This window comes from Pelecanus crispus, chromosome 2 (genome assembly GCF_030463565.1).
Source record: "Pelecanus crispus isolate bPelCri1 chromosome 2, bPelCri1.pri, whole genome shotgun sequence".
NCBI classification, from domain to species: Eukaryota; Metazoa; Chordata; class Aves; order Pelecaniformes; family Pelecanidae; genus Pelecanus; species Pelecanus crispus.
Genome location: NC_134644.1, coordinates 10,813,172 through 10,839,865, shown reverse-complemented (window position 1 = coordinate 10,839,865; position 26,694 = coordinate 10,813,172). Strand labels below are relative to the sequence as shown.

General features: G+C 38.3%; 1 protein-coding gene across 1 annotated transcript in view; it reads left to right on the top strand.

Annotated features, from left to right (window-relative positions):
* Positions 1-26,694, top strand: part of PTPRN2 (protein tyrosine phosphatase receptor type N2) — a 691,758-nt gene that overhangs the window by 652,964 nt on the left and 12,100 nt on the right. The window contains exons 19-22 of the mRNA XM_075704660.1: positions 7,794-7,913; positions 9,059-9,225; positions 14,808-14,861; positions 16,904-16,968. Of these exons, the coding sequence (XP_075560775.1) occupies positions 7,794-7,913; positions 9,059-9,225; positions 14,808-14,861; positions 16,904-16,968 (406 nt within the window). The remainder of the gene's footprint in view (positions 1-7,793; positions 7,914-9,058; positions 9,226-14,807; positions 14,862-16,903; positions 16,969-26,694) is intronic.

Sequence of the window (26,694 nt, the reverse complement as noted above, 5' to 3'; positions counted from 1 at the left end):
TTAATCCATTTTTACCTGAGTGGTTAAACAATTTGCCAGGTCTGTGGGTTGTTTTCTTCTCAGCTGGAAAGATAATTCATCCTCAGGATAGGGTTTTGCTTTGATATAGTTCCATTTTATTTACGAAGAAAGTACAAAGTTTTATTTCCTCGAACAAAGACAGAATCAAATAACAGGCAATAACTTCTTTTTTCCAAACCTCATTCACCCAGTGTTTTACCCCCAACCTCTCTTTCAGCTTTTCTTCTACCAGGATCACAATGCTAGTTTTCTGAGCTGTGCTGCTGGTTTCTTTATTCCTTTTACACATTCTTGCTGCTTATCTGGATTAATCATCTTGCCTTGATTAATGCCTCTCTCTCTGCATTAAGCATATCAGTTTCTAGAGAAACTCACAGGTCCATATGCTTCACGTTTCTCTTGGTTTTGATGATAACTTCTGTAATTTCAGTTATCAGGCTCCATAAAAGAGTTTGCTTGTTTCTTACATTTATCTTGAATGAAAGGTGATGATTTTGTCCAGCAGCTTCAGTGAGATTTCACTCAGCTCTTTCACATAACGCTATTAAAATTCAACATCTCTTTGAACATAATTCAAAAGAAAGAGGATGTAGAACATTTCTGATCTATAACAAGTTTTCGCAGCAGGAGTTCCATGTTGTGAATAATTCTAGAGGCATAAAATTTTATTATTTTCCGTATGTGCTGGGTTATAATTCCATGAAGTATTTGACATGAAGTACATGTCTTAACTTGCAAAGTATTGCAAGAAGCAAGGGATGATAATATGCAGGAAACTATTCCTAGGAGTTAGGATATTTAGAACCAACTGTCCTTGCACTGAAAAATTGTTCTTAATTATGCCAGTTTTATAAATTGCATGTTTGCTAAGGTTCATCGTCTCCAAATGGAGATTTCAGTAGGAGGCCGTAATTTTTTCCTCCGGAAAATACCCCACATTATGTCTTGCTTTCATAGATCTACACACATTTGCCCTTCTTTCCCCTCCCCCTTCTTGGAGGGAAGTGCATTTTCATGGCTTTTTATTTTAGCATATTAAGTGAAATAGAGGGAGGGGTCAGGCAGTTCCCACCAAGTGATTTAAGAGGATACGCTTAGTTGCCTTAGAAAATGAAATCACATATGATATATATTTTTGTAAGTATTTGTTGTCTTTCTGTGATGTCATCCATCCATGACCAACATAATTAATAAGTATATGAACATCGTATAACTTCTACAGAAGGAATAGAGAAGTATGATTTTCCTCATTTCGCAGACATTTGATAAAGTTCAAAGCACCTACAACAGTAAGTCATGAGATAAATACAGTCAACGCTTGTAGTTTGGACCAGAAAATTCCCTATTTTGAATAGATCTGTAGCTCAGGCTAGATAGTTCCCCAGATGCCTTAGTCCCTGAAGGGCTCCAGTCTGGCAGGGATGACAGAACAGATACCACTCATGAACAGCACTGAGTCGGACACAGGACGAGGAAGGCAGACTTCAGGTGCTGCCCCTTTGTGGTTAGGAGGCTCCTCCAGAAAGTGAGAAGGAGCTTCATCCTACATGTTCTGAGTCAAACCCATACTTTTCATTACCCCATCTCTCCACTATTTGCCAATACACTACTCACTCTTGAAATCAGGAATGCTCTTCACCCTTCTTGTTAAAGCTCGGCATCTATTGCCAACAAACAAAAAGAAAGCTCACTGGAGTGATTGTAGGGAGTGGGGAGAACTCATCTCTGCTCCTTTGATTATTTTCTGGTTTTATTGCAAGACTATTAAATGTAAAGTGCAGAAAGAATCCCAGGACTAAAGACCAGAGCCCTAATCTGAGCCAGGGAGTTTGGTTGCCATTTGCTTTTCATTGCCCTCAATCCTGCATTTCTTAATCTGAAACTATTTTTAGAATAATTTTTCTCTACCCATATTCAGGAGTATATTATCAGACTCAGTTCAAAAGCCAACTATTATGTTCCTCCCAGATCACACCAGCATGGTAAGAACCCAATCAATTCTTGAGTTGCAGTCTTCAGGACATGATAAACCTTTGCGTGTCTGTTTGGCAGCACTTGCTTTTCTCTTCCAGTTTTTGAATTCAACAAAAGAAATACAAAATACTGTCAGTTGATTGTTTCCTGTGTAAAAAGGATTAGTCATCAGTGATCACCAAGGGCAAATCCCGGTGGGCAGAAGACCATGTCCCTGTAGCTGAATGAGTCTCCCTGCAAAATCAGTGTTCCAAGCCCATGGGCTAAGTAAGAACAACTGTACCAAACCCTCCCCTACTCTAATTGCTAGTTTCTGTGCTCCCACTTCAGCATGTTTTGTGAGTGCTGAAATTAATTTACAGACTAAATTATTTTTCTACGTTTTGTTCTTCTGTGCAAAACACAGTGCTTTCAAGCAGTCTTGATTCCCAAGTTTTATTTTCCTTGCCTGGAATGGGACTTCCTGCATGTCTAATCAGTTCTCACCTTCAGAAAGGAGAGCAGATGAAAAGCAACACAAAGCAATTCAATGTGTAAAATATGCATATTTTAATTTAATAAAAGAAAAACAGCAAGGGAGAGATAGGCACAGAACAGTAGCCCCTAGAGCTCTAGTAACTTGTCAAGCCACGTGAAATAAATATAGCATTAGGAATTCCATAGGCGTTCAGTAAAGGAGTGTGCATTTACCATGCTCACTTCTAATTATGGCTCTGGTGGGAGAAGGTATTTAGAAGTGGTCCTTTTAAAATTTCTGTCCTTTTATTGTTTAGGTTCCACCTTTCCAATACTGAAGTGAAAAGCTAGTTACTGGTGATTTTGGTGGACTGTCCTTCTTTAATATGGTTTTGTCAGCACTTCAATACTAAGTAGCGCTCATATTTAAATTACTTAATAACAAGGTCTGAGTTAGGAGTCTACTGAGAAGAATAAGAGCAGTTTATATCTCTCTGAGAAAGCAGAAGTTATTGCAACACATACAGTCATCTTGAGTTTGCCTTTCCCATTGACTTCCAAACAAGTCTTGCTGCAACAGCAGGGACATAAGACATGGAGCCAGTCTGATGACGACGTATTTATATATGGTCCTCTCTGAAGCCATCTTTTCAACTGCAAGAGTCAGATAATTTTTTAATTAAACATAGATTGTTGATCATTAATTTTTCAACCTACAGATTTGCTTAGCTGTCTGGCACAGCTATGACTTTGCAAACGGCAACTCTGCCAGATTTGACCCACTTCATATCAAAATGATAAGTTATTTTCAGCCAAAACGTCATGCAAAAAAAGTTGCTTTTTGACTGGCATACATTGTGAAGTTCTAGTTGATAATAAAAATCTAAATTTCCCCACTTTTTTTTTTTTTTTTTAGTTAAAAGCCCCCCCTCCCCCCTTTTAACCCATTAAAACATTGGGTTTTGGTTTTAAAATAATCCAGAAAATACCATTTTCTGACTATCTCCATTCAATACAGTGTTTCATATTTCCAATAGAGAACTTCAAAGAAGACGCAATTAAGTTAATGACTTTCAAGATACGTAATGGGAAGAATATTATCTGATCCAGCAAGGGTTAGTACCTTGCTTTGTTGTTGTTTTAGGAGTTGTGTTTATTCTTGTTGAGTTTTGATTATCATTAGAAATTACTTGGGTTTTGTTTGCTTCTTTGTCTGCTTTTCCAAGTAGTTGCGTTTACCAACTACTTGGGAAGCCTAAAAGTCTGAAGAGGTGAATTCTTTAGTTCATTGGAGATCTGTCCCAGAAAGCAGCTGGTGTGATTAGCCTGTTATTTTTAGTGAACAGGCTGGACTTAACTGATTATCTATTTTTATCTATCTATTTTCTACTTTTAAATCATCACATTTTAGAAACTTCTCCACCAGTCCCCATCAAAAGAAGAGTGTCTGGTCAGAGCACATGTCTTTTCATTTCCCCATCACTAAGCTAAAGAAGGAAATGATTGAAAAAGGTGCTTGGGGTGGATAATTGATTATAAAAAGAAGCTTAGAAATTATGAAGTGTGTGAAAAAAATAAAGGTATTCATATTAACCAGTTTATTTACAAGCTAGTAAACAAAGAAATTTTGAAATACAAGCTTTCAAAAAATGGTATTTTATTGGATTTGTGGCAGTGCTGTAGCACTGATTCTCCTATTTGTGACTTTATTTTTCTCCTTACTTGAAAAAACAATTTTGCGCTCCTTTGCAAGTAATTCATACTAAATATAATTCATCCCAATGCGGAAGTCCTTTGTATGTAGCTGGCATGCTAGATAACCACAGCATGAGGTCTCTACACGTGGTGGATTTCATCAACAGGGAATCCTGTGGATGTCAAACGCACTGCTCATCTTTGGGTTGCAGGATTCAGCCTTTAATTTGCAATAAATGGAGAGGGATGGTGTTATTCTTGTATAAGAAATGTTTTGAGAATGATGTGTACAGCAGAACCTCATTAAAGATCATTAGCATGTTACTCTCTAGGCTGAAGGTAGACATGCCACACAAAATTATACACTGTCTTCCCTTTTCAGCAGAGCATACATTGCAGAGCTCTGTAGTGAGCTCCTATACGTAACTCAGACTTTATTGCTTCTATTCAGAAGACTCCATTCAACATTTCTTCTTCTCCTGGAAGTATTACTGTAATTCACAAACACGGAACTGCCTGTGCTAAGTGATGTAAATAAGTTTAGTTTTACATATTATATATGGTTTTTTATATATATATTTTTATATATATAGTTTTTATAGACACTTAGAGTCTCAGGCTTGATTTTGCCGGGCTCTACCTGAAAAAGAAAAACTTCTGCCCTGAGGACCTTATATTCTCTTTATTCTTGTATTACATGCATTGACTTACTTTCTATTGTACAAGCATACAAAGTTCAGAATTACGTGAATTACTGTGAATCTGCAACTGAACCTCCTCCTTTATTCTTCAACCCCAGCTGAAATGTCTCTTTGGTAACCAGAGGCGCTTCTCCAGAGGCTGTACTGGGATTGTGCAGACCAGGTCTGTGCTACCTGTTCCTTCATTAATTACAAAGACATGCTCCTTGGAGCCACTTTCTAGCACATGGCCATGTCCGGACACTCTGAGCACAGCAAAGTGTTAGGTGTTGGGAGATGTGGCTTCTGAAAAACCCATCACCAAGTTAAAGATGGGGCGGTGAACAGGCAACAGTATAAAACTGTGATGTCTTTGAATCATCCCACTTCTGCGTTATTTTATTTGGAGAGAAATCCAGATAATAGCCTGATGGTCTAATATTTAAGTTATCAATGAAACAAAGAAAACGCTGTAGTCCTCCAGTCACAGGCTGCGAGTCTTAGTGAAAATCCCATCTCAATGGTAAGCACGAGAGATGCAGTGACAATTGCTTGTAACAGGGATGACGGCACTAGATTGTATCGCCTTCTTGATTTAGTAGATTTGACTTCTACATTTTCACACAATGACCTAAAAGAAATATTATACCCCAGAGTAACTTTGAAATTGTTTGTTTAAATTAACTTTCATTTGGATTTATGCTTAATGAAATCTTCAGAGATGCAGACAGCCCCTCTCTAATGAAATGCTGTATCTTTGAACCAATGAACAGGGTTGCCAAACTGTAAGGATTCCTCTCTAAACGAGTGGGCTTTTATAATGTTACACTTGGGTGGCACAAGCAGAGTGCTAGATGATTAGTTTATGGTCTAGATCATTGTATTTTTATTACACTCATAAAAACTGTGTTTCTCCTCATTTTCGTAATGGCTTCAATGAGCTTCTATACCTTCTAGAGGCACATTAAGCCGTTATGTGATGAAAGTACTGATTTAGTGGGGCTAGTTTTAAAGTAAGATACATGTTTTGAATTCTTATCTTAGTCTGATCACTGACTAAAAAAGGTGAAACTACATTAGGATGAATGAAATCTATATCATCTTCCTTACATACAAAGAAGGTTCCCAGCTGCAGCCTAAAACAAATGCAATACCAAAAAGATACCAACGATAAATCTACATCTGTCTATAAAATAAATTACCTATCAACTTAAAGTATTTTTACTGGTTTTGTGGCATTGTGAGTTTTTAACAGGAGGATGAGTGGATTACAGGTATTTTTAGTTAAAAAAATCTTTTTAAGGGGGAAAAAAAAGAAGATAAGAAAGATTATTTTTATTCATTACATTCAACTGTAATTTTTTCCCCACTTCTGTTCAAAATTATAAAAAACCCTATTCTGTGCAAACCCTAGATTCATTTCTCTAAATAATTCTAGGCTGGTTTTAAAAGCAATTATGTTGCAAAATGAAAAAAAAAAAAGGAAGAAAAGTGTTATTTGTTTCTCTATATGCAAGCTATTCTTAAAAGAGAAGACAACATCATTATCCATGAATGGAAAACCTTTTTATTTGATATGTAATTAAAAAAAAATAATCCTTGAATTGAATGTATCATCTCATCTTTGCACAGTTTAGACAAAGGCCTTTTTTGTTTACAAAATTTACATGTCAATACAGTTGCTTATAAATATTTCTGTGAAATAAACATAACCCTTCACAAAAAGAGCAGTTTACTCTTCATTCAGTAATTTTATATGCTAGCAAAAAGACAATGAAAGTTGTATGCAAATATAACATCAATGTACAGCATAATAATAACAGTTTTTAGTGATTATGCTGCTTGGTATTAATTCATAGGAGCCTTTTTGTTCAGCCATGGGCTGTGTTTGGAACAGAGATACGCCAGACCAGAGCATCTCCGCTTGTTCTGCTGTTTGTGGGAGACATCCACAAATCCTTTAGTTGAGGATGCTCTGGACTCCTATATACTACTCTGTAGCTGGTCTAAATTATTAACCTATCATGCTGGTAGTGAAGATACACTGGTTTCCTCTGTTCCTGCTGTACCTGTGCTCTGTGACTGCATGGTCTGCAGCAGGAGTTGGACTTTCCTTCTACCTCCAGGGAAAAAAAAGGAAACTAATAGGGGAAAAGAGAAAGGGAAAAGAGAAGGGGGAGGGGGAGGAGTGGAGAGAAAAAATGAAAAAAAATAAGGAAAGAAAATTAAAAGAAAAAAGAAAAGAAAAAGGGAGAAGAAAACAAAAAAAGAAATTAAGAAAAAACAAAAAAGAAAAAATGGAAGGAGAGAAAGAAAAAAAGGAAGGAAGGAGAAAGAGAAAGTAATGCACATTTGCAACAAGTCTTTTATAAATGCTTTTTTGGAGGGTCGATTTCTCCATCTGAAATGTTTCTGGAAGAACAGATTTGGTTTTGTTTTTTCGTCTTTTCCTCATTACTGTTGTTCAGATGCAACTTTTATGATTGTTTCAGCAACGCAGCAGTTTAGTAGCTTTTGCTACGTGGTGAACTGTAAAAAAAAATAAGGCTGAGGACACAAACAGATTTCAGTACATGCAACTTCAGTAGGTCCATGCTGCTTTAGTATTAAGAATCAAAACCCAAATAGTTGAGTGTTCTGCAAGCATCATTCAGTGTTTGCTTTGCGGGTCTAAAAGTTTGCCAGAAAAGCAGATGAACACAGTACCAGGAGCAAAGAGAGATTTTGTGGAAGACCTGAATTGAAATCGCTGGAAATTCTTTAATATTTCATGGATGCCTGCAAAATATGGTGCCAGTTTATTCAGGGATTTGAAAGCAGCTGCAGAGTAAAAGTGTCTAATGAAAATGAAATAAATTTCCTGTGAATGGAATAAATTTTGATTGTGTGTCTGAGTGCAGTAATTATACATGTCACGCAGTAATTAGGCAGTCACAATGTGGCCACGGTGTCTTTCTTTGTCTGCAGATGGTCTGGGAGAACGGCTGTGTCGTTATTGTCATGCTGACACCCCTCGCAGAAAACGGAGTCAAACAGTGCTACCACTATTGGCCAGACGAAGGGTCAAACCTCTACCACATCTATGAGGTACCTACACAAAATATCTGGTTGTAAACATGACAGTAAGTGTACGGGTTGATTTCCTATGGGGCAAAACGGTGTTTAAGTCGATCTAACTTGGAGGTCGAGCTGAGGGCTCTTAAATACTCTTCGTGTGCATTCGAGTAGTTTCAGATTTGTGAAAAATTCAAGCACAGTTTTAATAGTGAGGTAGTTTCCGCTGAATAAAATCTAGTAAATAATGAGCCAAGCATTACAATGAAAAAAGGACAACAATTTTGTTTTTCAAATGGTTTTGCAAGTCGTTGAAATGTGAAACCGTGTATTTATATTTTATAGGAAAATACTATTTTTAGAACTAGTGAATTTTGCCTTAGGAAAACCATATGTATATCTTTGTAGACAAGCCTTTGTATGGTTTTAGTAATTAATGTTATCTTTTTTTACCTCTTGCCTCAGTCACAACAACAAATATGTATTTTTATTTTCTGCTTTACATTTCTAGCCCAAAATACCATATCACCAGTTTTGTTGCAATGTAACGTTGATAATGGCTGTCAGGTTTTTCCAGTTGTCCAGCTGAGTAGAGGAAGAAAATAATACCACAATGCCAAATACCAAGAATAGGAAAATGTGAAGAAACAGAGTTATTTGAACCAAAATGTGAACAAACTTTTTTTCTGAAAAGATGAACTCTGCAAATCAACTGCATTTTTTATGCTTATTTTTCTACATAGCAGAAAAAAATTACTTTGCACTTCTCATTCCCTCTGAGATTTTTAAGACCTCTGAGAGTGGCCCGGGCAATGCGTTGTAGGCATTTCAGAGTAGAAAGCGGCTGGCAGTCTAGCATATTTTCAGGCAGTGTCTTTTGTATTCACAGAACGATATAAAGTTTCAATTTAGGGATTTTTTCCTTGTGTGTTAAAACTCTCAAGAATTTTTTTTGTTTTCAATAAAATAGCAGCAGCAGCTAACCCCTCCCTGACAACTACACTGATGGCTAAAGCAAAAAAAAAAAAAAAAAATTTTCCCAGCACTGGCCAATTTGCTAATAAAAATAAAACTTTCATGCAATTCCTTCATCCCAGATATCTTACACCTGCAATCCTGAAGATGTGGCTTGCAACTGAAATTGCTGACCTCCCTTTGTTCCTTCCTACGGGGTGTAGGTAAACCTTGTCTCTGAGCACATCTGGTGCGAGGATTTCCTCGTGAGGAGCTTCTACCTGAAGAACCTGCAGACGAACGAGACGCGCACAGTGACGCAGTTCCACTTCCTCAGCTGGAACGATCAGGGGGTTCCTGCTTCCACAAGATCACTTCTGGATTTCCGCAGGTAAAGCACAAAGTACGACAGTTCATTTAAGACGATACAGACCTGAGGAACTAATTGTCCTTTAAATATTTCTGGTTTGAAAGGGGGTTCCTCAGCCTGTGATGCCACAATGCTAAACTAACACAAAAATCTGCAGTAAGTTGATTTTTAGTGTTGTCTCACACATAGATATTGCCTGGTTTTAAGACATCCTCCTTTCCCATTTAAAGATCGATACCTTTCCTCCCTTTGTACAGCTCTTCAGTGCTTCTGTATTTCTTTGTTTTCCAAGTATTTATCCACTCTGCAACTTCCAGGCTTTTTGTGTGGCTCCCCTATGATCCTTACTGCGGGAATCTCACAAATAAATTATGTAGTATGAGCATGCTTGAAAAAAAAAGAATCACGATGGAGTCATATGGCAATAACGGCATTCCTGTGGGCACGTTTGCTCGTAAGGATCAAACAGTGAGGACTCTAGACTTTCTTTGGCTGCAGGAAGGTGGAAATTTGAGAAAGCAGAAGAAAATGTTGACAAAGCATACCCTCTGGAATTTTAAAGAAAGTCACTGTGGCTTTAAAATACAAATATACAGAGGCAAAACCTGTGAAAGTGCTTGCCACCTTCTCTAATGTTTGCTGTGTCTATCTAAATTTTAATTTGAAAGTTAAAGCCATGCATGATAAATACTGGAGCGAAATAATCTTCATTTGATTGCAAACCGTGCCCAGTGCATCGTGTGTAGGTGTTAGTGTGTGTCAGCTAATCCACAGCGATGCGCTTATGACTAATGAAAAGAATCTCCGGGAGGTTTGGGGAGTTGGTTCTCAATCCGCAAGCAGCCTGTGGGATCGCGTTTTTCCCTCTCTGTACTACAATATTATCTGCAACCCCCCGAAGTGATTATAAGGGGCTCAGTGCTCAAAAGGTCCAAACTTGTTTCTTTCAATAAGTGCCGGGAGCTCTGACTGATGCCAGTCGGAGTTACGCATCTGCATCTGAGGGGAGAAGCTGGCTTGTAGCCAACGGGAGCTGGTTGCACAGTTGGCTGTTGGCAAAACTTTACCCTTAAAAATTTAGGACTAAATGCCACCCTTCATCCATCAGTATTCTTGTACGTATTGTAAGGCTTTTCAAAGCAGAGAGTCATCTCACACGGTGCAGGTCAAGTAACACAGTACAGCTGTACTGAGCCAGTACTATAGCTAGGTAAGAATATAAGGATATTGCGACTACAGAGTCGCAGCCGAAAAGCAAGAGCGGCCATAGGATGGAGTTGAAATTGTAATTGAACTTTCAAGGTTTTCTTGTCCGGGTTCAAACTTTAATGTGAATTTTATAGGTTGATTTCCCTTTGCTTGTAGTACCCTGGAAGTTACCTGTAGCGAAACTTCTGTAGTGAAAATTCTGAATTGGTTCCATTAAGTCGTGCGAGGCTGCAGCACAGAGCCAACACAGCGTCTGATTTTGCCCTTTTGGAAGGTAGTGGGAAATCTGCTAGCAATTGTAACTAGACTATAAATGAGCCTGTACAGCCAGGACGTCTGAAGTTCGGAGCACCTCGACTCCGACTTGCTTCAGTAAGAATTGAGGTCCCTGCGTGAACTGCAGGATTAGATCTACAGTAAGTCGCAGTTCACATTGCCAAGAAAGCACTGCTTAGAGTGACATTGTGTAAGGGTTAAATAGCCATGCTGAAGAAGTGTTGTGCGATACTTTGAAAAAGAAAAATTATAACTAGATGAGAAAAGCAGTGGAGCTGCCATTCTTTGTATTTAAAGCCAGTATGGGAATGAACCTGTTAAGATTTAATTGAATTCTGAGTGTTCATTTAATATGTATTCACAGTCCAGTGTAGGGTGCTGTAATCATTTGCTACGTGCAGATTTTGTACAATGAACTCATAATACTGAATGCATAGTAAAATTCCGCCTGAAAAGGAATTTTGGCATGCACAATAGCTGGTCTATGAATCTCAGTTTTCTTGGTCATCTGATGTTGCTGGTTTTTTAATGACAAAAAAACTAATGCACTATTGCTAAAATAATGTATTTGGAATTCATTTATACACTACATGTTTTGCACCTGAAGCTTCCTATTTGAAGTACATACTCCGCTGGATTACGACAGCTGAGTCATAAAGCCCCCAGAATAAATGTCTGACAGCGCTACCATACTTGTAGTAGGGTAGTGCTAGGAGGGGGCTGCTCTCATTTCTGTTAGTCTATGTTTTTATGTGCATTCAGTGTGTTTGTATATATATATATGGATATGTGTGTATATTTATATATTCACATACATATATGAAATTAAGCATATACATAACCAACCCTCTATTTTTTATAATTCATCACCAAGAAAAATTGGATTCCCAAAATTACCTTGCCCAGAGTCTGTGGAAATATGGACCTTAAAATTCTTATTGAAGTAAATTTTGCAAGTCTCTTTGAAAACCGAAAGCTTACATTTCTCTTACTATGTATCAGACAGTGTTTTAGATGATTTTGCATTTAACAGATACATTAATCTTTGCGGAATAATCTATCATACTTTCATAATGTAGGTATAAATTGCCAAAAAGAGATTATTCTATCTATTTTAAAAATCTGTGCAAAAGACAGTCCCTGAGAGGTGAGGCTACTACAGAAACCACTGGTCAGTTTTAAATGCTTCTTGAGTCCTAATTTCATTTTGAACAATAGACCAATCATTATTGCTCTGGACTAGCTTGTTAGTCATGCACTGATATGTGTAATTAAATATTTCTTGAGCCCAGAGGGAGCACATTTACACTTTAAAGAGGGACTGCTAAGCTAAAAGATAATTAGCATCACATGTGAGGGCTTTGCTTAAAATATATATCTATTATGCTATCACTTCTCGCTGTGTGCAATGGCATTTACTAACACTGCTCACTTTAAAAATGGACAAATTCTTATTTTGCCAGCTAATTAGCGGTTGCCAGTGTCATTTTTGTGATGTTGCAGCTAGTAATATGAGCCCAGTTGCATAGTCACAAAAGTGATCATTGGAAACTGTGACTCTGCTGCAGGGACAATGTGGGAAACCCCTTTTCTGAGCCTCTAACGACCTCTGACCTTTGCTTGCTGATGGTTTGCATGATGATTTCTTTTTCACTCAAAGAGCCAAGGGTTGGTTTGTATTACTAATCATTCTTTCTAAGTTAATTCTTCCTGTATATGTATATATATATAATATATATTTTCTTCAACATTCAAGAACTTTGCTTACTGATGAATTTTCAGCTCACTCTCATTAGCCAGAACTAAGAATGAAATGAGATGTTGCTGCACTTCTAAATATTTTCGTAAACTATATATAGACAAAGCTATGAACCAGCTGGATTGAAACCCTTTGTTTTAATGTGTTTTCTGAAATGTGTGATAATGAAAATGTTTGAAACGCCTTCAATAAAACTGACAAACGTAAGGTGTCTTTCCCTAACGTGTCTCTGGCTGTCTGATTTACTGGGAGGTCTGATTTACTGACAGGTTTAGATCAGGTCTGGCATTGAAATTATATTAGGACTTTGGTAGAGGGCTAGTCACAACATGCAAATACCATATTAGTGGTGCCATACAAGGAACAAAGGAACCACACAAGCAGAAAAAGAAATGGTAAACACCCCTCTGTAGTTAGAAACTTTTATTTAATACTTTAAATGCAGAAATAACTCTTTACTAATGCACACAATGGGGGGCTGGGGGGAGGATGACCAGCTGCACGTAGGGGAATGCAGACTGACTGTATCAGATGTTGTTACAGGCATTTCAAATATAATTTACTGTACAATACAAAAAATAAATACTAGGCTTTATATTGTATAGAAGGAGTTGATCCTGATATATGACCATCAAGAATTGAATGTTTCATTCATGTGAAAACTCTGCTGCAGCTTAAGTGGTTGAACTTTTGCTTGGTAGTGCCTGAGTATATATGCATTTGTGGACATATAAATGGTCCATTTAACTTCTAAAGTCAGGTGCTTCTCAACGACTTACCACTTATTTCACAGAACATTGTTCTACTGCATTAATTACTTACATCCAAGGAACATAAATAGAGACAGAATGTCTCTGCAAGTATGAATTACATCAGTAAGCAAAAGAGTAAGAATTGTGAAAAATTCCTGAATTCTAATATTTAAAGGGAATCATAACAAGAACTTAATATTGTTGTCAAGTTTGGTTAGAGTCTTAAATAATAAAAAGGAGAATGTGAAAACATTGTTTCATGGGACATCACCAACATCTCCGTAGCCTGTTTGGGTTGAGTTCCAGGTATCCTGACTCCCTGTCAAATTTAGAAGTTTAGGCAACTTCAGGCTATACTGTAAGCAATGTTTAAAGATATATGCATGTTTTCACAGCACAGATGTTAGTGAATAGATGAACAGCCAAGAACTAAATGATTCAGTAGGTTAGTTATGCTTTAAAATTCATAACATCGTACCACAGTTGCCAAATTTCAGCAGCTCACTTCAGTTTAGCAGTCAGGATCCTGTGTAACACTTGCGCTGAGCTGGGGACTATTAGAGGGTCTGGACACCCATTGGAAGCTGCCCTGTGAAATGGGTTTATAGGAGACCTTCTAGCTCCAGTAAACTCAAACATCTCGTCAAGGAAATTGAATGAAAGGTTTTGATTTCTTGAAGGAATGCTTTTGCATTTTAGCCTTTATTCAGCTTGCCTTGTTAACATATGTGTGCATATTTTATGTTTTTTGGGGCCTGTAACGTACTTGACATGCAAAATATATTGCTAGAGCAGAAGAGAGGGTTTGGGATTTTGTTTTTTTGTAAAGCAATTTAAATAGATTTAAACCAATTTTGTGGGCTCTATTCTTAGACTGAGTATCTGGCTTTGCTTCAGCACTAGTTAATTCCTTCATTGAGTTTACATATCAGCAGACCTGTTCTATGGCTGTACTTTTATTGATTGACTTCACATATATTCTTGTGCCACTGAAAATGTTTAACCATATGTAGAAGACAATAATGTGTAAATGTTAAATATATAAGACTTCTGCACTAGAACCAAAGCAGTAAAGCTCACTGATGGTTTTAATTATTTTTACCGCAATAGATTACATTTTAGAATTTTGTGAGAAGCTTTTCAGGAGATTTGGTGTCTGCCTGTCTGGGAAGAACTGCTTTTACAAATGAGTACACATTGTACAAAGTATACTGGAATAGCCATCTTTAATTTTGGATTCAGTTTGATGCCCCTCAATATTTCTTTGAGCAAGCTCATGAACTCAAAGTTGGCTTTAAAATTAAAGCATCTCATGATAATCTTAGTGTTTGAGCTAAGACATGAGACATTTGAGAAAAGAGATAGTTTATTTTGCCTAGCCAACATCAATAATGGGATGTTGTCTGCGATTTCTACAGCAGCAAAGCAGAAGCAAACTTTAAACAAGTTTGTGTATGTAACAACTGCTTGTTATATTAGGAAATTATCAACCTGACTGTTTCTTTAAAGACCAATATTTGCTTTTTCTTATTGCTTATTTTTGACAGTTGGCTAAAGAAACAGCATGTAATATGCTTAATTAATTTTTTGTGTCTGTTTTATTTCAGAAAAGTAAACAAGTGCTACAGGGGTCGCTCTTGTCCAGTAGTTGTTCATTGCAGGCAAGTACAATTTCTAAAACAGCTTTAGAGAGATTTGTATGTGTAAGAATTTAATACAGACATAAAGAAAATGGGCAAATTAAAGCTTTAGATGACTCACTAAACAGATAGTAAGGTAGGCTGAAGGTATTAAATATAATTCAACTATTTTTTAATGCTAATTAACACTTAGGATCTGTTTTCATAATAAAATTATCCTTTCCTATGATTTCATAGATGTTGTGTCATAACAATGTATGGTCACCCTTTCCAATATAAGTAGCACTTCAGTTTCATAAATCTCCTTGAAAATGATAGTCGTTCCTTGCATTCCCTCACAGTTTAGTCTTCTTTATTTTATTAATGCTCAATTACGTTTTATTTCTTTGCTTGCTTTTAGTGATCACAGTAAGAAGAGGGCAATGTCAGGGAGTGGAAACCTACCCAGAGATTGAGTAATCCTTTAAGCACAGATTAGCTTTAGGCCTGACAGTCTGATAGAGGCACGTGAAAGCTATTGGGCAGGTCAATGGAAAGCTTTACCATAATAACGTTGAAGTTCAGGTTTGCCATTGGAGGTTCTGTGTTATAAGGAGAATGTTGCACCTACTTATTGATGATATTCTTGTAGATAAGGAAGATAGAAAACCAGCCCTGCTAAGAGGCAGGTTGTTTGACATGTGGCACTCCTCTTTGGGTGGGAGTGAGCAGGGAGGGGACGTGTTTCTCACCTGGAGGAGGCCCTCTGCAGAGGTGAACACTCTGGAGCAGGCTTGTTTGCATTGCCTTCAGAAAGCCTGAGAAGAGAAATATTTGATGCAGAACAAAGAGCCTTCAAGTTTCTTGCTCTTTCCTTATTGTGATGGATAGAAATGTCTATCATCCACTCAGTAGTTTTTGTTTTTATTGGGCCTGATCGCTGCCTTGTCTCTCATTATTCAGCTTAACTAATAAGATTGTGTCTTCTTCATAGACATGGAAAAAAAAATTATTACCATTACCTCCTTTTCTCTAAGCAGCCATCTAGTAGCTGAAAGAAAAAAATCCTCTGTCTACAGAGACTTAACAAAAATTAAGTTTCATAGACTGCCTGCAAACAGAATGTAATAACGTGCTTCACGCTGTTCTATTATTTTTCCTTTCATTAATTCTTGTACACAAATTGAGCTATCAATAAAAATAATGGCTTAATTAATAAAACTACATACCAGTCTAATTGGTCACACATGCACCTTTGTAAAAATTTTGGGGAGGAAAAGAAAAAAAGCTTTTACTTAAAGTCTTAATTATGTTTGCTAACAGCAGCTCTAAAAGAGCATCACGCTGGCAATTACACGTTGCTCTCTGAAAGGGACACAAACTGCATTCAGATTAGGGAGCTTTCCCCCTCCCAAGGCTTGGTCTCACATCTCTGAGGAAGGGCTGATGATACACACGAGTTAAAGCTGTTTCTTAAGAATTACATGATAATATTTTTTCTGGTCATTGCAACTAAGGAAGAATTGAAGGAAAAGGTAAAAAGAGAAAACAAATCACTCGTGATATATAGGGAAGAAAGATTGCAGTCCCTCAGTAATCACATATTTCAGTTCCCAGACAGGTCTCTGCATGCATTCCCTCTGACTGCTGTGTTCAGATGCAATCCGCAACATTTTGGGACCATTCAGGATAATGTTCTGGTCTAGTTTATTCTGTGGTTCTTGATCTCATATACACGTGACTATAAGCTCATTATATGTACACTTCTTGAACAGAAATGGTATCCTGGTTTAGGGTTACTGACTTTTCCACTCTTGTTTAAAATGCTTTTATTGCATAAACACAACTCAGCTTAAAAAACCAAAACAAAGCCCTGTTATCCGTGCAGGCTAATAGTTAATGTTCCATGAACCACTTGTGTTAATTCAGTGCAAGCGTTCTCCTCTCTCAGTACCCTACCTTAGTCCCTCGTTCTGTCCTCACCCCTCCATGTGTAGCTATAACATTAAGAGCAGGTACCTTCATGTTGAATCTAGATGCACCTGGATAAGCTTTATCTTTTCTTTTTCCCTTTCTTTTGGCAGCGATGGTGCAGGAAGAAGTGGAACCTACGTTCTAATTGACATGGTTCTCAATAAAATGGCCAAAGGTGAGAATCGAAAGGCTTGTTACTTCCTCGGTACTGAAAGATGTGCTTGTGTTGCCATGACAACGCGGGGAGCAATATTCACAGAAAATCTGAGAATAAATTAGAGGCAAATTGTACTCTTTCCTGAACATTCTTAAGTTTTATTTTCATAGCAATTTCAAACAACAAACCTAAATGCTTTGTGAATGAGCAGGTGTTTTTTGTGCTGTTGAGAAGTATTTGAATTCTTAACTTTATCATTTAAAACAGTTACTACAGTTTTTAGAAGAAGATGCCGTGGGGCTGTACAGTCCTTATTTAGTGGTTACATGAGTTAGGTCCTCGGCTGCTTCGTGACTGTTGCCCAGTCCCCTGTCACCTACCCAGCCATGAAGGTCAAACACAGTTTTCTTTTTGTAGCTGCCCATTGCCACCAAAGAGCCTAGAAGAGCTGGTACCAGACAGGGCCCCATGTGCTGCACAAATTTGTCTCTTAAGAGGAAAAAGACTGTAGTGAACAGGACAGAGGACTGAAAATAAATCAACTGATGCTCTTTTCCCAGCTCTGCCACTGTCTGTTCAATATTGAACAATTCATTTAACTTTTCTGTTCCTTTGTCTCCTTATCTGTGAGATGTAATTTTATGAAGTGGGAAATCATCTGTCAACATAAATATATACTGTTGTTTGTTTAAAATGAAGTCTATAGATTCTCTAGAGATTGGGACCATTCCTTTACTTTTTATTGATTGGTAAATGGTTCATGGTGGGAAGTGCTTGAGAGACCCTGAAATAATCTTCATCGGTTAGAAACAAACCAAATTTTTGATATTGATACAGTCTTCAAAAGGAAGGAGCATAAATGTGGGCATGTAAACCTGACCATATGTTAAAAAGACATAATAGTCAGGTTTATTTATATACTGTACCCCTTCCTCATGCCTTTGGCCATGTTTGTATCACAGTTTCATAGACCTGCATTTTAAGAGGAAGAGAAATCTTGTGAGGTTGAAAATAAACAAATAATAGTTATTTGCCTTTCTTAAGCTGAGTATTTAAGCTACCTTGATCTGGCATTGTGCACGTATGTGTATTTAAAGAAAAAGGATTAATTGTAAAAACATATATTAATTTATATAGAGAAACAATATTTAGTTCTTCGAGTTCTAATCATTTTACAGTTGTTGTTTAAAATTCTCTAACATAGAGCTATTTTTGTATGTAGTTTAAAAATACACTCCATGTTTTGCAGTCATCCATCGCATCGCGTGTATCCCAGTCCTGTGGGACATCGTGGTGTTCTGTCGCTTTAGAAAGAAGAGTTTAGCATTTTTTCCTCTCTGTATTCTGACTGTTAACATGTCTCATCAAACATGGACTTAATTTTCTACCCACAAGCATCCTGTGGAACTTACTGCTGATGTTAAAAGAAGTTCTGTGTTTGCCTTCTCCTTAGCACTGTACTGAAAATAATTTTTTCAGTGGGATGAGATTAGTTTTTCATGCTCATTGGAAAATAGGTTTTCACTCTGTGAAGGAATATGGAGATACTTCCAATGCTTGTTACGTGCCATGTGACAACCTAGTCTTTGAAAATAGAAGCAATGGTACATCATAAAATTAATGTAGACCTTTGTTAGGTATTTGTTTGGCTCATTTCAGTCATCAGCAATGAGAAGCTGTAATGAAAACTAGATTTAAAGTATATGCAATTTACTCGCATAAAGAAGTAAATGAGAAGTATTTTCTAGCTTGGGGCTTTCAGCCACTTAAGGGAGGGTTGACTTTGTTGTAAAAGCACTGAAGAATGCCATTTATTGACTCCATTGTACCATGTAATGTCAAATTCCATTTTAAGTGTGGGCTTAGCGCTTCACAATACCAGACAAGTCATGTGAAACTGGCCAGAGAAAGGCGTCACAGGGCTTTTTGGAGATCGGTCACCCCCATTTTGTTCTTGACCTGCTCCCCTTTGCCCATGGGGGTATGCGACGCGAAATCCCCTGACCTGGTGCTTTGGCTGGGGTTTAAATGAAAGATCAAAGGGCAGAGCGGGCATCTCAGCCCTGCTGAGGTGGGCCTTTCCCAGGCTGTCACACTGTGCGGCCGCCAAAGGTTTTGTTCGGACGGGAACCGAGGCCCAGCCTGTGCGGCCGGGGCCCTCTTTGTCTGGCCTGAGAAGCTGGAGGCCCAGGTTGAGGATCCAATGTTCATCAAATGATCAAAGGCCTGAAGCCCTGGACATGAAATCTTTCTTTCCATTTCCTTTTCTTAGAGAATGAATTGCACGAGTGGCAAAGAATGCCCTTTCCAAAGCTTTTATGTGGAGTGCGAGGGCTAACTTCAGAGTCCTTCAGCGCTAAACATAAAAATGTAAGTGCACTTTCAATCTGGGCCCAGCTGCAAGGCCAGCATCTAGTAACATTTCTTTCAAAAAGGCTTTTAAGGATTAAGGCCTTCAGTCTTTCAAGAAGAAAAAAAAAAAAAAACGGACTTTTAAGAATAAACTTAGAATAATTTAAGTTTCTTGTTCCACTGTCTGGTTTATTAGAAAGTAGACAATAATGCATTTTTAAATCAAAGTAAATAGAGGAGTACTTAGTTTCGGCAGTGGGAAAGTAGAAAGCCTTGGCTCTTTAGTGGGGTTTTTAATAGGGTAGGTTGAGAAAAGGAGCTCCTTTTTCATGTAATGATTTACTTCCCTGCATTCTCTTAGACAGTTAACTGTAAATGCCTTTGTCATTTACAATTTCTTCTCCTACTGCTCATTGAATTAGTGCTAGTACTTAGTCTATTAAACACGTTATAAATTCATATCTTCTACTATCTTGCCTGTTGCCGTCGCTCATATTATTCTAGATGCTGAAAACCACCAGCAAAGGACCTGTGCCTAAAGCCTAAAGCAGGGGAAAAGAAAGCGAGCTGGGGAGGATTTTGTGCTGACCGCCGCCACGTCAGTCTGACTGCCCCAAACAATTTGAGAAAGCAGGAATGAAATAAAAATAAAAAGGCAAAGCACCCTATTTTAGTGCACTTGCAGAATGGTCGAAGTTAGTACCGAGGGTAGGAATGCCCCCTTGGTGTACGTGGAGGGGGTCTGAGCTGGCGGGAGGGCAAGACCTCGCAGGAGCCCTTGCTCGGCAAACACCTCCCCGGCCCCCAGCTGCCTTTGGGAGCCACGCAGCGCCGGCCTGCGGGAATCCCTCCGGCTCTGCACAGCATCAGGAAGGATTTCCTGCTGGGTTGGGTTTTTAATGAATTTCCCTGTCCTCTGTGCAATAAACGTAATGACTGCATCTGTGCATTCATTCCAAACAGCCACATTGAATAATCTTATTAGATACTGGAACAGTCAGAGAACAACAGTGTCTATTCAGTGCTATCATTCTTGTGTTGTGTCAGCAAAAAGTTTTAAATGCAAGTGGATCCTTTTGTTTGGTTGTTCCAGTAACTTAGCGCTGCTATTTATCATGTAGCTTATTACTATAGTTATTTTTCTTGCTAGACTCACTTGCAGAGCAGTTGCCTGATCCTATACGCATCAAAGTAATATCAAAACCAAAAGTGTTGAATTTGGCCTTACGCACCTTTAAATACTGTTTAACATGATTTAACCATGATAACTGTTTAACTATGATACTACTTTTACATGGGTGTTACAATTTTAAGACAGTCACCTCTCATTTCCCCGACAGACAGCTTAGGACAAGCTTTAGTGAGTGAGAAATTGCAAAGTGATTTATTTCAGCTCCATGTGCGCTTCCATGATTTAAATAAATACAGAAAATGATAATGGATTGTTTTTGTAGATAACAACGCTTGCTGGATTTTTGACAGAGACTGTTTTTCTGAGGCTGATTTCAACGTTCTTGATGTATTTACAAGTTTTATCCTTTGTTACCAGGGGCGATAAACTGATTTAGATTAGTCTACTTGATATTCCTTCCTCACCCCAAACTCACAGTAACTCTGAGCTGATGAGGTTTTTTTCTTTTTGTGCGCTCTAGAGAAAAGTTGAGAATTTCCTCATTTTTTGTCTTTCCTGCAGGCTTATTGTAGTGACTAAAAGTTCAATATATGGCAAGACATTTTTATTGAGTATTTCTGGCATGAAAAAGAAAAAAAAATGAGATTATGAGTCTTCCCACTTTCATTTTTCCGAACTGAGAGGCTTGGATAGTGTAGATAAGAGTTTGATTTTTAGATATTAATCCAGCCAGCAGCTGCTTGGGGTTTGCTGACCATCCATTTTCTTGTGTTTGAACTAGCTGGAATGAAATGAGTCAAAGGGAAGGCGAATATGAATTTTAATATCCTTTTAAAGTATTGATTTCCGAATTCTAAAACCCAGCAAAAAAATTCGATTTAGCAAAGCTGAACCAACAGTTTATTCTCTCACATTCAAAAGCTTGGATTATAATTGATGAGCACACACGCTCTGGCCTGAGCTGGCTGCGGAGGTTATCTCCCCAAGTCCTTTCCTTGCCCCCGCTACCCTATTGTCTGAGGGTCTTGTGAGTCAGCTCCTGAGCAGATGCAGTTTATACTGTGACATTTTAAGGCAAAACAAAAGATTCCTTAATTCGCCTTCTGACTCATCGTGATCAAATGATTTTGGCTAATCTGAACCCTTGCTGAGGTTTTGCTTATCTCCTGTGTGGATTTAACAATCATAATGAAGTTGTGGGGTTAGCTCCTCTCTGAAAGGATTTTATGAAAGAAAATGCTTGCCCATATTCGAGTTAAAATGGATTCAATCTGCTTATTTTTGAGTCCTTATGCAAAGTCTGAGAAAATTCTATTGTTCGGTTGTGCTGATCCAAGTCCAGAGCAGACTACTTCTGACATGCTCTTGGTGAACAAGGGAATATTTCTTCAGCCCAGGATCCAGCTTCTCCCATGAAAATAAAACTTTACGTGCTACGTGTCATACATACAGTGGTTGAAAGAATATGTAGTGTAAAAGAGAGATTACCTTTTTTTAAAGTGGTATTTAATGGTAAGAGGGCAAGAAGCGGGATTAGAAATAGGTGGTATTCTGGAGAAAAACTAACAGCAAAAGAATTCAGGACTTAAAAATATAATTGTTTTCATGTTCTAAGTTTGAATCGATGACAGTACTGGTCTTTGAGATTTGGGTGAGATAGGTTATTATCTCGAGGGAAAAGGAAAAAAATGCAGGCCAGTAAAGCCAAAAACTTAGGTTTTGCTTTGTGCACTATTGTACTACCCACAAGACTGCCTCAGTTCTCAGCAGCAGTAATGCTAACCATGTAAATCTGAAATGTTGCTATTTCAATTTCCGAAGGAAGTTCTTAGTGTCCATGTAAACATATCATATGTTACAAGGCCGTTTGTTCAAATGAGCTGCATTTATGTATTGTAACTTTTATGTAATGAATTACCCTGGAAACACAATTAGGCAAATAGTGCTCATTCTTGCAGCCTTTCCCAGCAGATAATTAATCACAATGAGAGCTGGGCCCCCAGCTACACGCAAAAGTGTATAGGGAATGTATAAGACGGTTTTTTACGGTCCAGCCTGTGATGCTCAGGGAACTGTCTCTATTCAGAACAAGCTGTTTAAAACAGTGTTTATTTCCTTTGCAAAACACATCTTGACGTATAAAGCTTTAAAGCTTTTGACACGTTATTGACACTAATAGAGTCATCGATTAATAATAGTTTGTAAAATGAAGATAAAAAAGTAGCATGTTCTACAAGGTTGTGTTGTGAAATGAATTAGTGACCACGGGGAAGGTGGTGTTGGTTGATGTTTCCTAGTGTATGTTGTATGGACTGCATTTTTAGATGGTTTCCTTTATGGCATATACAGATTTCAAACAAAAAGCAAACAAGTTATTGATGTAATTTCGTTGGCTTTTTTCTTTTTTATATACTTTAGTGGTCAGGGATTACTCTGAGAGACCCATATTTTCTTGAGTTATTTGCTCTTCTGGGGATTTTACTGGAAAAGAATTGGGACTAGGAAAGTGTGGTAGAAAGCAACCCTAATTATTCAGGGTTTGGGGCAAAAGAACTGTGAAGAAAGACTGATCAGACATGGGCTATTCCTTGGGAAAGGGAACATGAAGGGGGGTCCCCATAGAGCATTAGAAGACCCTGAAAGGAATGTATTGATGTCAGTAAGCAGCTTGAGATAGTGACTAATTTGAAAACAAGAGGTCATTGACTGAAACTAAGGAGGAGACAAGCAGATAAGGAATTTGGGCAGCATTTTTTTCACACAATGGGAAGGTTAGAATATGGAAAAGTGGAAAAGCTGGTCATAGAAGTACTGTGCTATCGGTTTGAGAAGCAGCTGGGCAAATGTTTGGAAAAGGAGGTTTATATACAGAGTGAAGAACTACTTTTTTGTAGCTAATCTCATGCAGCAGTCCATAGAAGGATTTGAAGAGAAGTGTTTAATTGACCAGATGGTAGTCTTCTGGCTGTGAAGGGTACAATGTATATTACCTAACTAAAGTGTAATTATTCCGCAACTTCTATGGCTGGACCAGTTTAGTCGCTTTTAAGGATAAACTTCACTAAAGAATTAATCCATAATAGTTGCATCTTTTATTCAGGTCGCTCCATGTACTGTCTTGCAAAAGCATTGCCACCTATGTGCAACATAAAATGAAAGTAATGTAAAATATAGTTCTTACAATTTAACAGATTCGTGTGAGCGAACTACTTCTGTGTCCCCTGTAAAGAAAATTCACATTTTCCAAAGGGGACTCCAAGGTTTCTTAGGGCCAACTGAGGCATGTTTTCAGAAATGTCATTTTTGCAATCAGCATCTTAATTTTGTTCCTGTTTGATTCAGCACGTGGAGAGGAACTGCCTTTCAGGTAATTTGCCAGTGGTTTCTGGAAGAGGTACTAAAAGAAGCAAATTGCGTAGAACTCTATGGGATCTGATCGTGGGGAACACCTATAAGTAGGCGGTAGCAGCACATCCACAATTCTTGCTGTCATTACCCTTTGCATGTGCGTGTGTGTGTGTGTGTGCGCGCGCATGTGTAAGTTAAATTTAGATTTGTGCACTGTTACTTTCCAGAGTGACCACAGGTGATTATGGGTTATCTTACCCTACATGGATTGCAACTCATTAACTTCTGTTTCTTGCAGGTAGCAATTTAGGCATATTCCTTTTACTTTTAACTTCTGGGGAGGCCTGAGGAAATCTAGATGCAAAAGAGAAACAATTCCTATATGGTATAGAGTATGATGTGACATATTCTCATGCACAGTGGAAGTGAGGAAGGATTGGGCCTCAAATTAGCATCCATTTGCATTTAGTTACAGTGAGTGGTTTCTGCATTTTTTTCTGCATTGACAAAGGATATTAGCTTAAAAGCTGACATGTCAGTAGTGAATTTCTATCTCTGCAAGACTGTTGAAATCAGTGAAAGCTTAGAAGCATCGTTTCCCTGTAGCAGTGTTTAAAATATCAGGCTGTTCCTACGTGTTCCATCCTCAGTATCACCTTCCTTTGGATTGTGTGCTGACAAAGCCGTATCACTTAAATTTATACATTTATAACATGCAATTTTCAAGTATAAATATAAAACATGTAAACAATAGCACATTATGCAATTTATACTCTGTGTGTGTATGACTATCACCATAATTTTCTTTACTTCACTTTTATTACTTTAAGTACTCCCTCCTCCATTTATATGCTTGCATTGCCCTTTGGGTTTTTTTGTTGTGGTTGTTTTGTTGTTTGGGTTTTTTTGTAATAGAGGTAGTGAAAATTTAATTTGGGTCATTTTTAGGTGTATAGAAGCCCTTATGCATTTTGTCTGAAATTACAGACAGTTCACAGATTCAGGTATACATTGGGTCCATCCCTAACTACATACACGCATGCACACAGATTTTGTTCATCTCGGAGAAAGAATAAGCTTTTAATGAAAATGCCAGCCTGAATACATTTATCTTTTTTGTTATCTTTAAAAGTGTGTCCCTCACTAGGCTTTTGCTGACGCTTTTCTCTTTCCATGAAAAGCATCAAATGATACTCCTGGCCAATAGCAGAACTCCAGCAGCTACAGCAGCAGCAATCTGGAAAACTACAAATGAAAATTGCTTTTATTTTTGTAGTTTCTAGCTGTTGTTCAGCTCCCTTTTTTAACTCTAATATTTACAAGTGTTTTTATTTAAGGGGGCTCAGACAATGCAAGTTGAGGGAAGAAAATACTCTTGTTTCTCTGCAGCAGAGCACTATACAAACAGCAGTTACTCTTACAATGCGTTTTTCACTTCCGTGGCGTTCCCTACACTATACTGCAACTGGTTTATCTTTTCATTGTGGTTCCATGTTGCTGTTTCTTTTGCCATTTCCATCGAAACTGCCAAGCTGGGGGGTGAGGGAAGAGGGGAAGGCAACAGACACAAAACACAGGTCTCAAACACCATTAGATTTGGCAGATTCTAGCATTCAGGAACCCAAAACTGCAGTGCAGAAACTCAAGTCTTTTCAACGCAGGTTCATTCCAGCTAACTAAACCATCTTGCCTAACCTAGTTGTCTAGGTCTCCTCAATCATCAGTGGAGAACGATATGCACCTCTGGAGGATAATTCTCAGGCAAATGAATTGCCCATCAGAGCTTCCCCTCTCTCTCTTAGCTGTTGAGAGAGTAGATGGCTAACTCCGATTCGAACTTCAAGGATGGCTGGAGTAGATGAGATGAGGCTGGGCCTTTGAGACTAAGCTAGTTAGTAAATATTACTGGTGTGCCATTAAAACTAATGGTCAGTGAAGAAGTGGTGTTACACTCCCCCTAGTTATGACCCTTTCTTCTTTAATCAGATTGAGTTTGCCCCTCATATGGTGTGATTAAATGTTTCGCTGCAACATTAAGTACTCGATGGGGCAAACGCTCGCTGGAGCACCTATGCGAGCTGCCCTTTAGAAGTTGTCAGTGGGAAGCTGGAGGCATCTAGGTCATTAGGAGCGTTGCAAATCTATAGCATATCTGTGCTACGTCCAGCTAGCCTGGGCGTTGGAAACAGCATAGCTATGACAGTGTAATAGTCCGTGAGTGCTGATTTACCCTGCTAACTCCCCAGAGAGCCCACTTCTCTTTCTATACACTATCGCAGCCAGCAGTATAGATGGGTCCTTTTTGTGTATTAGGCTCCTTGCAGAGCTAGTTACTGTCTGTCCTTCTTCAGGAGGTTTCTGTCCTTGGGTCTCCACAATTCATTGTCTGCCTCCTTGCTAAGGCAAAGCTGAATGCAGAAGAGGACCAGAAAATGTTGTACTAAACCCAAGAAAGGCTATTTGTCAGAGTCCTCACGCTGGGAGGGAAGAATGGCGGCATAAAGCCGCTGTGCGTGAGTTTGCTTTGACCATGAAGCATCGCTTTTAGGCGTGAGTCCTGCAGTCATCACCCAAACATGAAAACCACGTGCATTCTTCCTAAACACAGGCCCGCTGTGATGAGACAGCTGATTGTCCTTGATGACACTGTGTTTCTGCCCTTATTTAATTTCTCACATGTATTTTTGCTATTTCATAGTATTACAAGTGATTCTTCCACGGCACTCCTGACTGCTTGCAAATACCGCGCTATGCGTGACGCTGAGGCTAAAAGGCTGCTGATCAGCAGCACCTTGCAAATATTAATTGGATCTTTTTCAGCAGCAGTGGAAAGAACTGTATTAGGGACTCTTCCTTCGAGATTTTAACAAGCCGGTTTTTAATCTGACCTAACAAGTCCCTTTGCCCTTCAA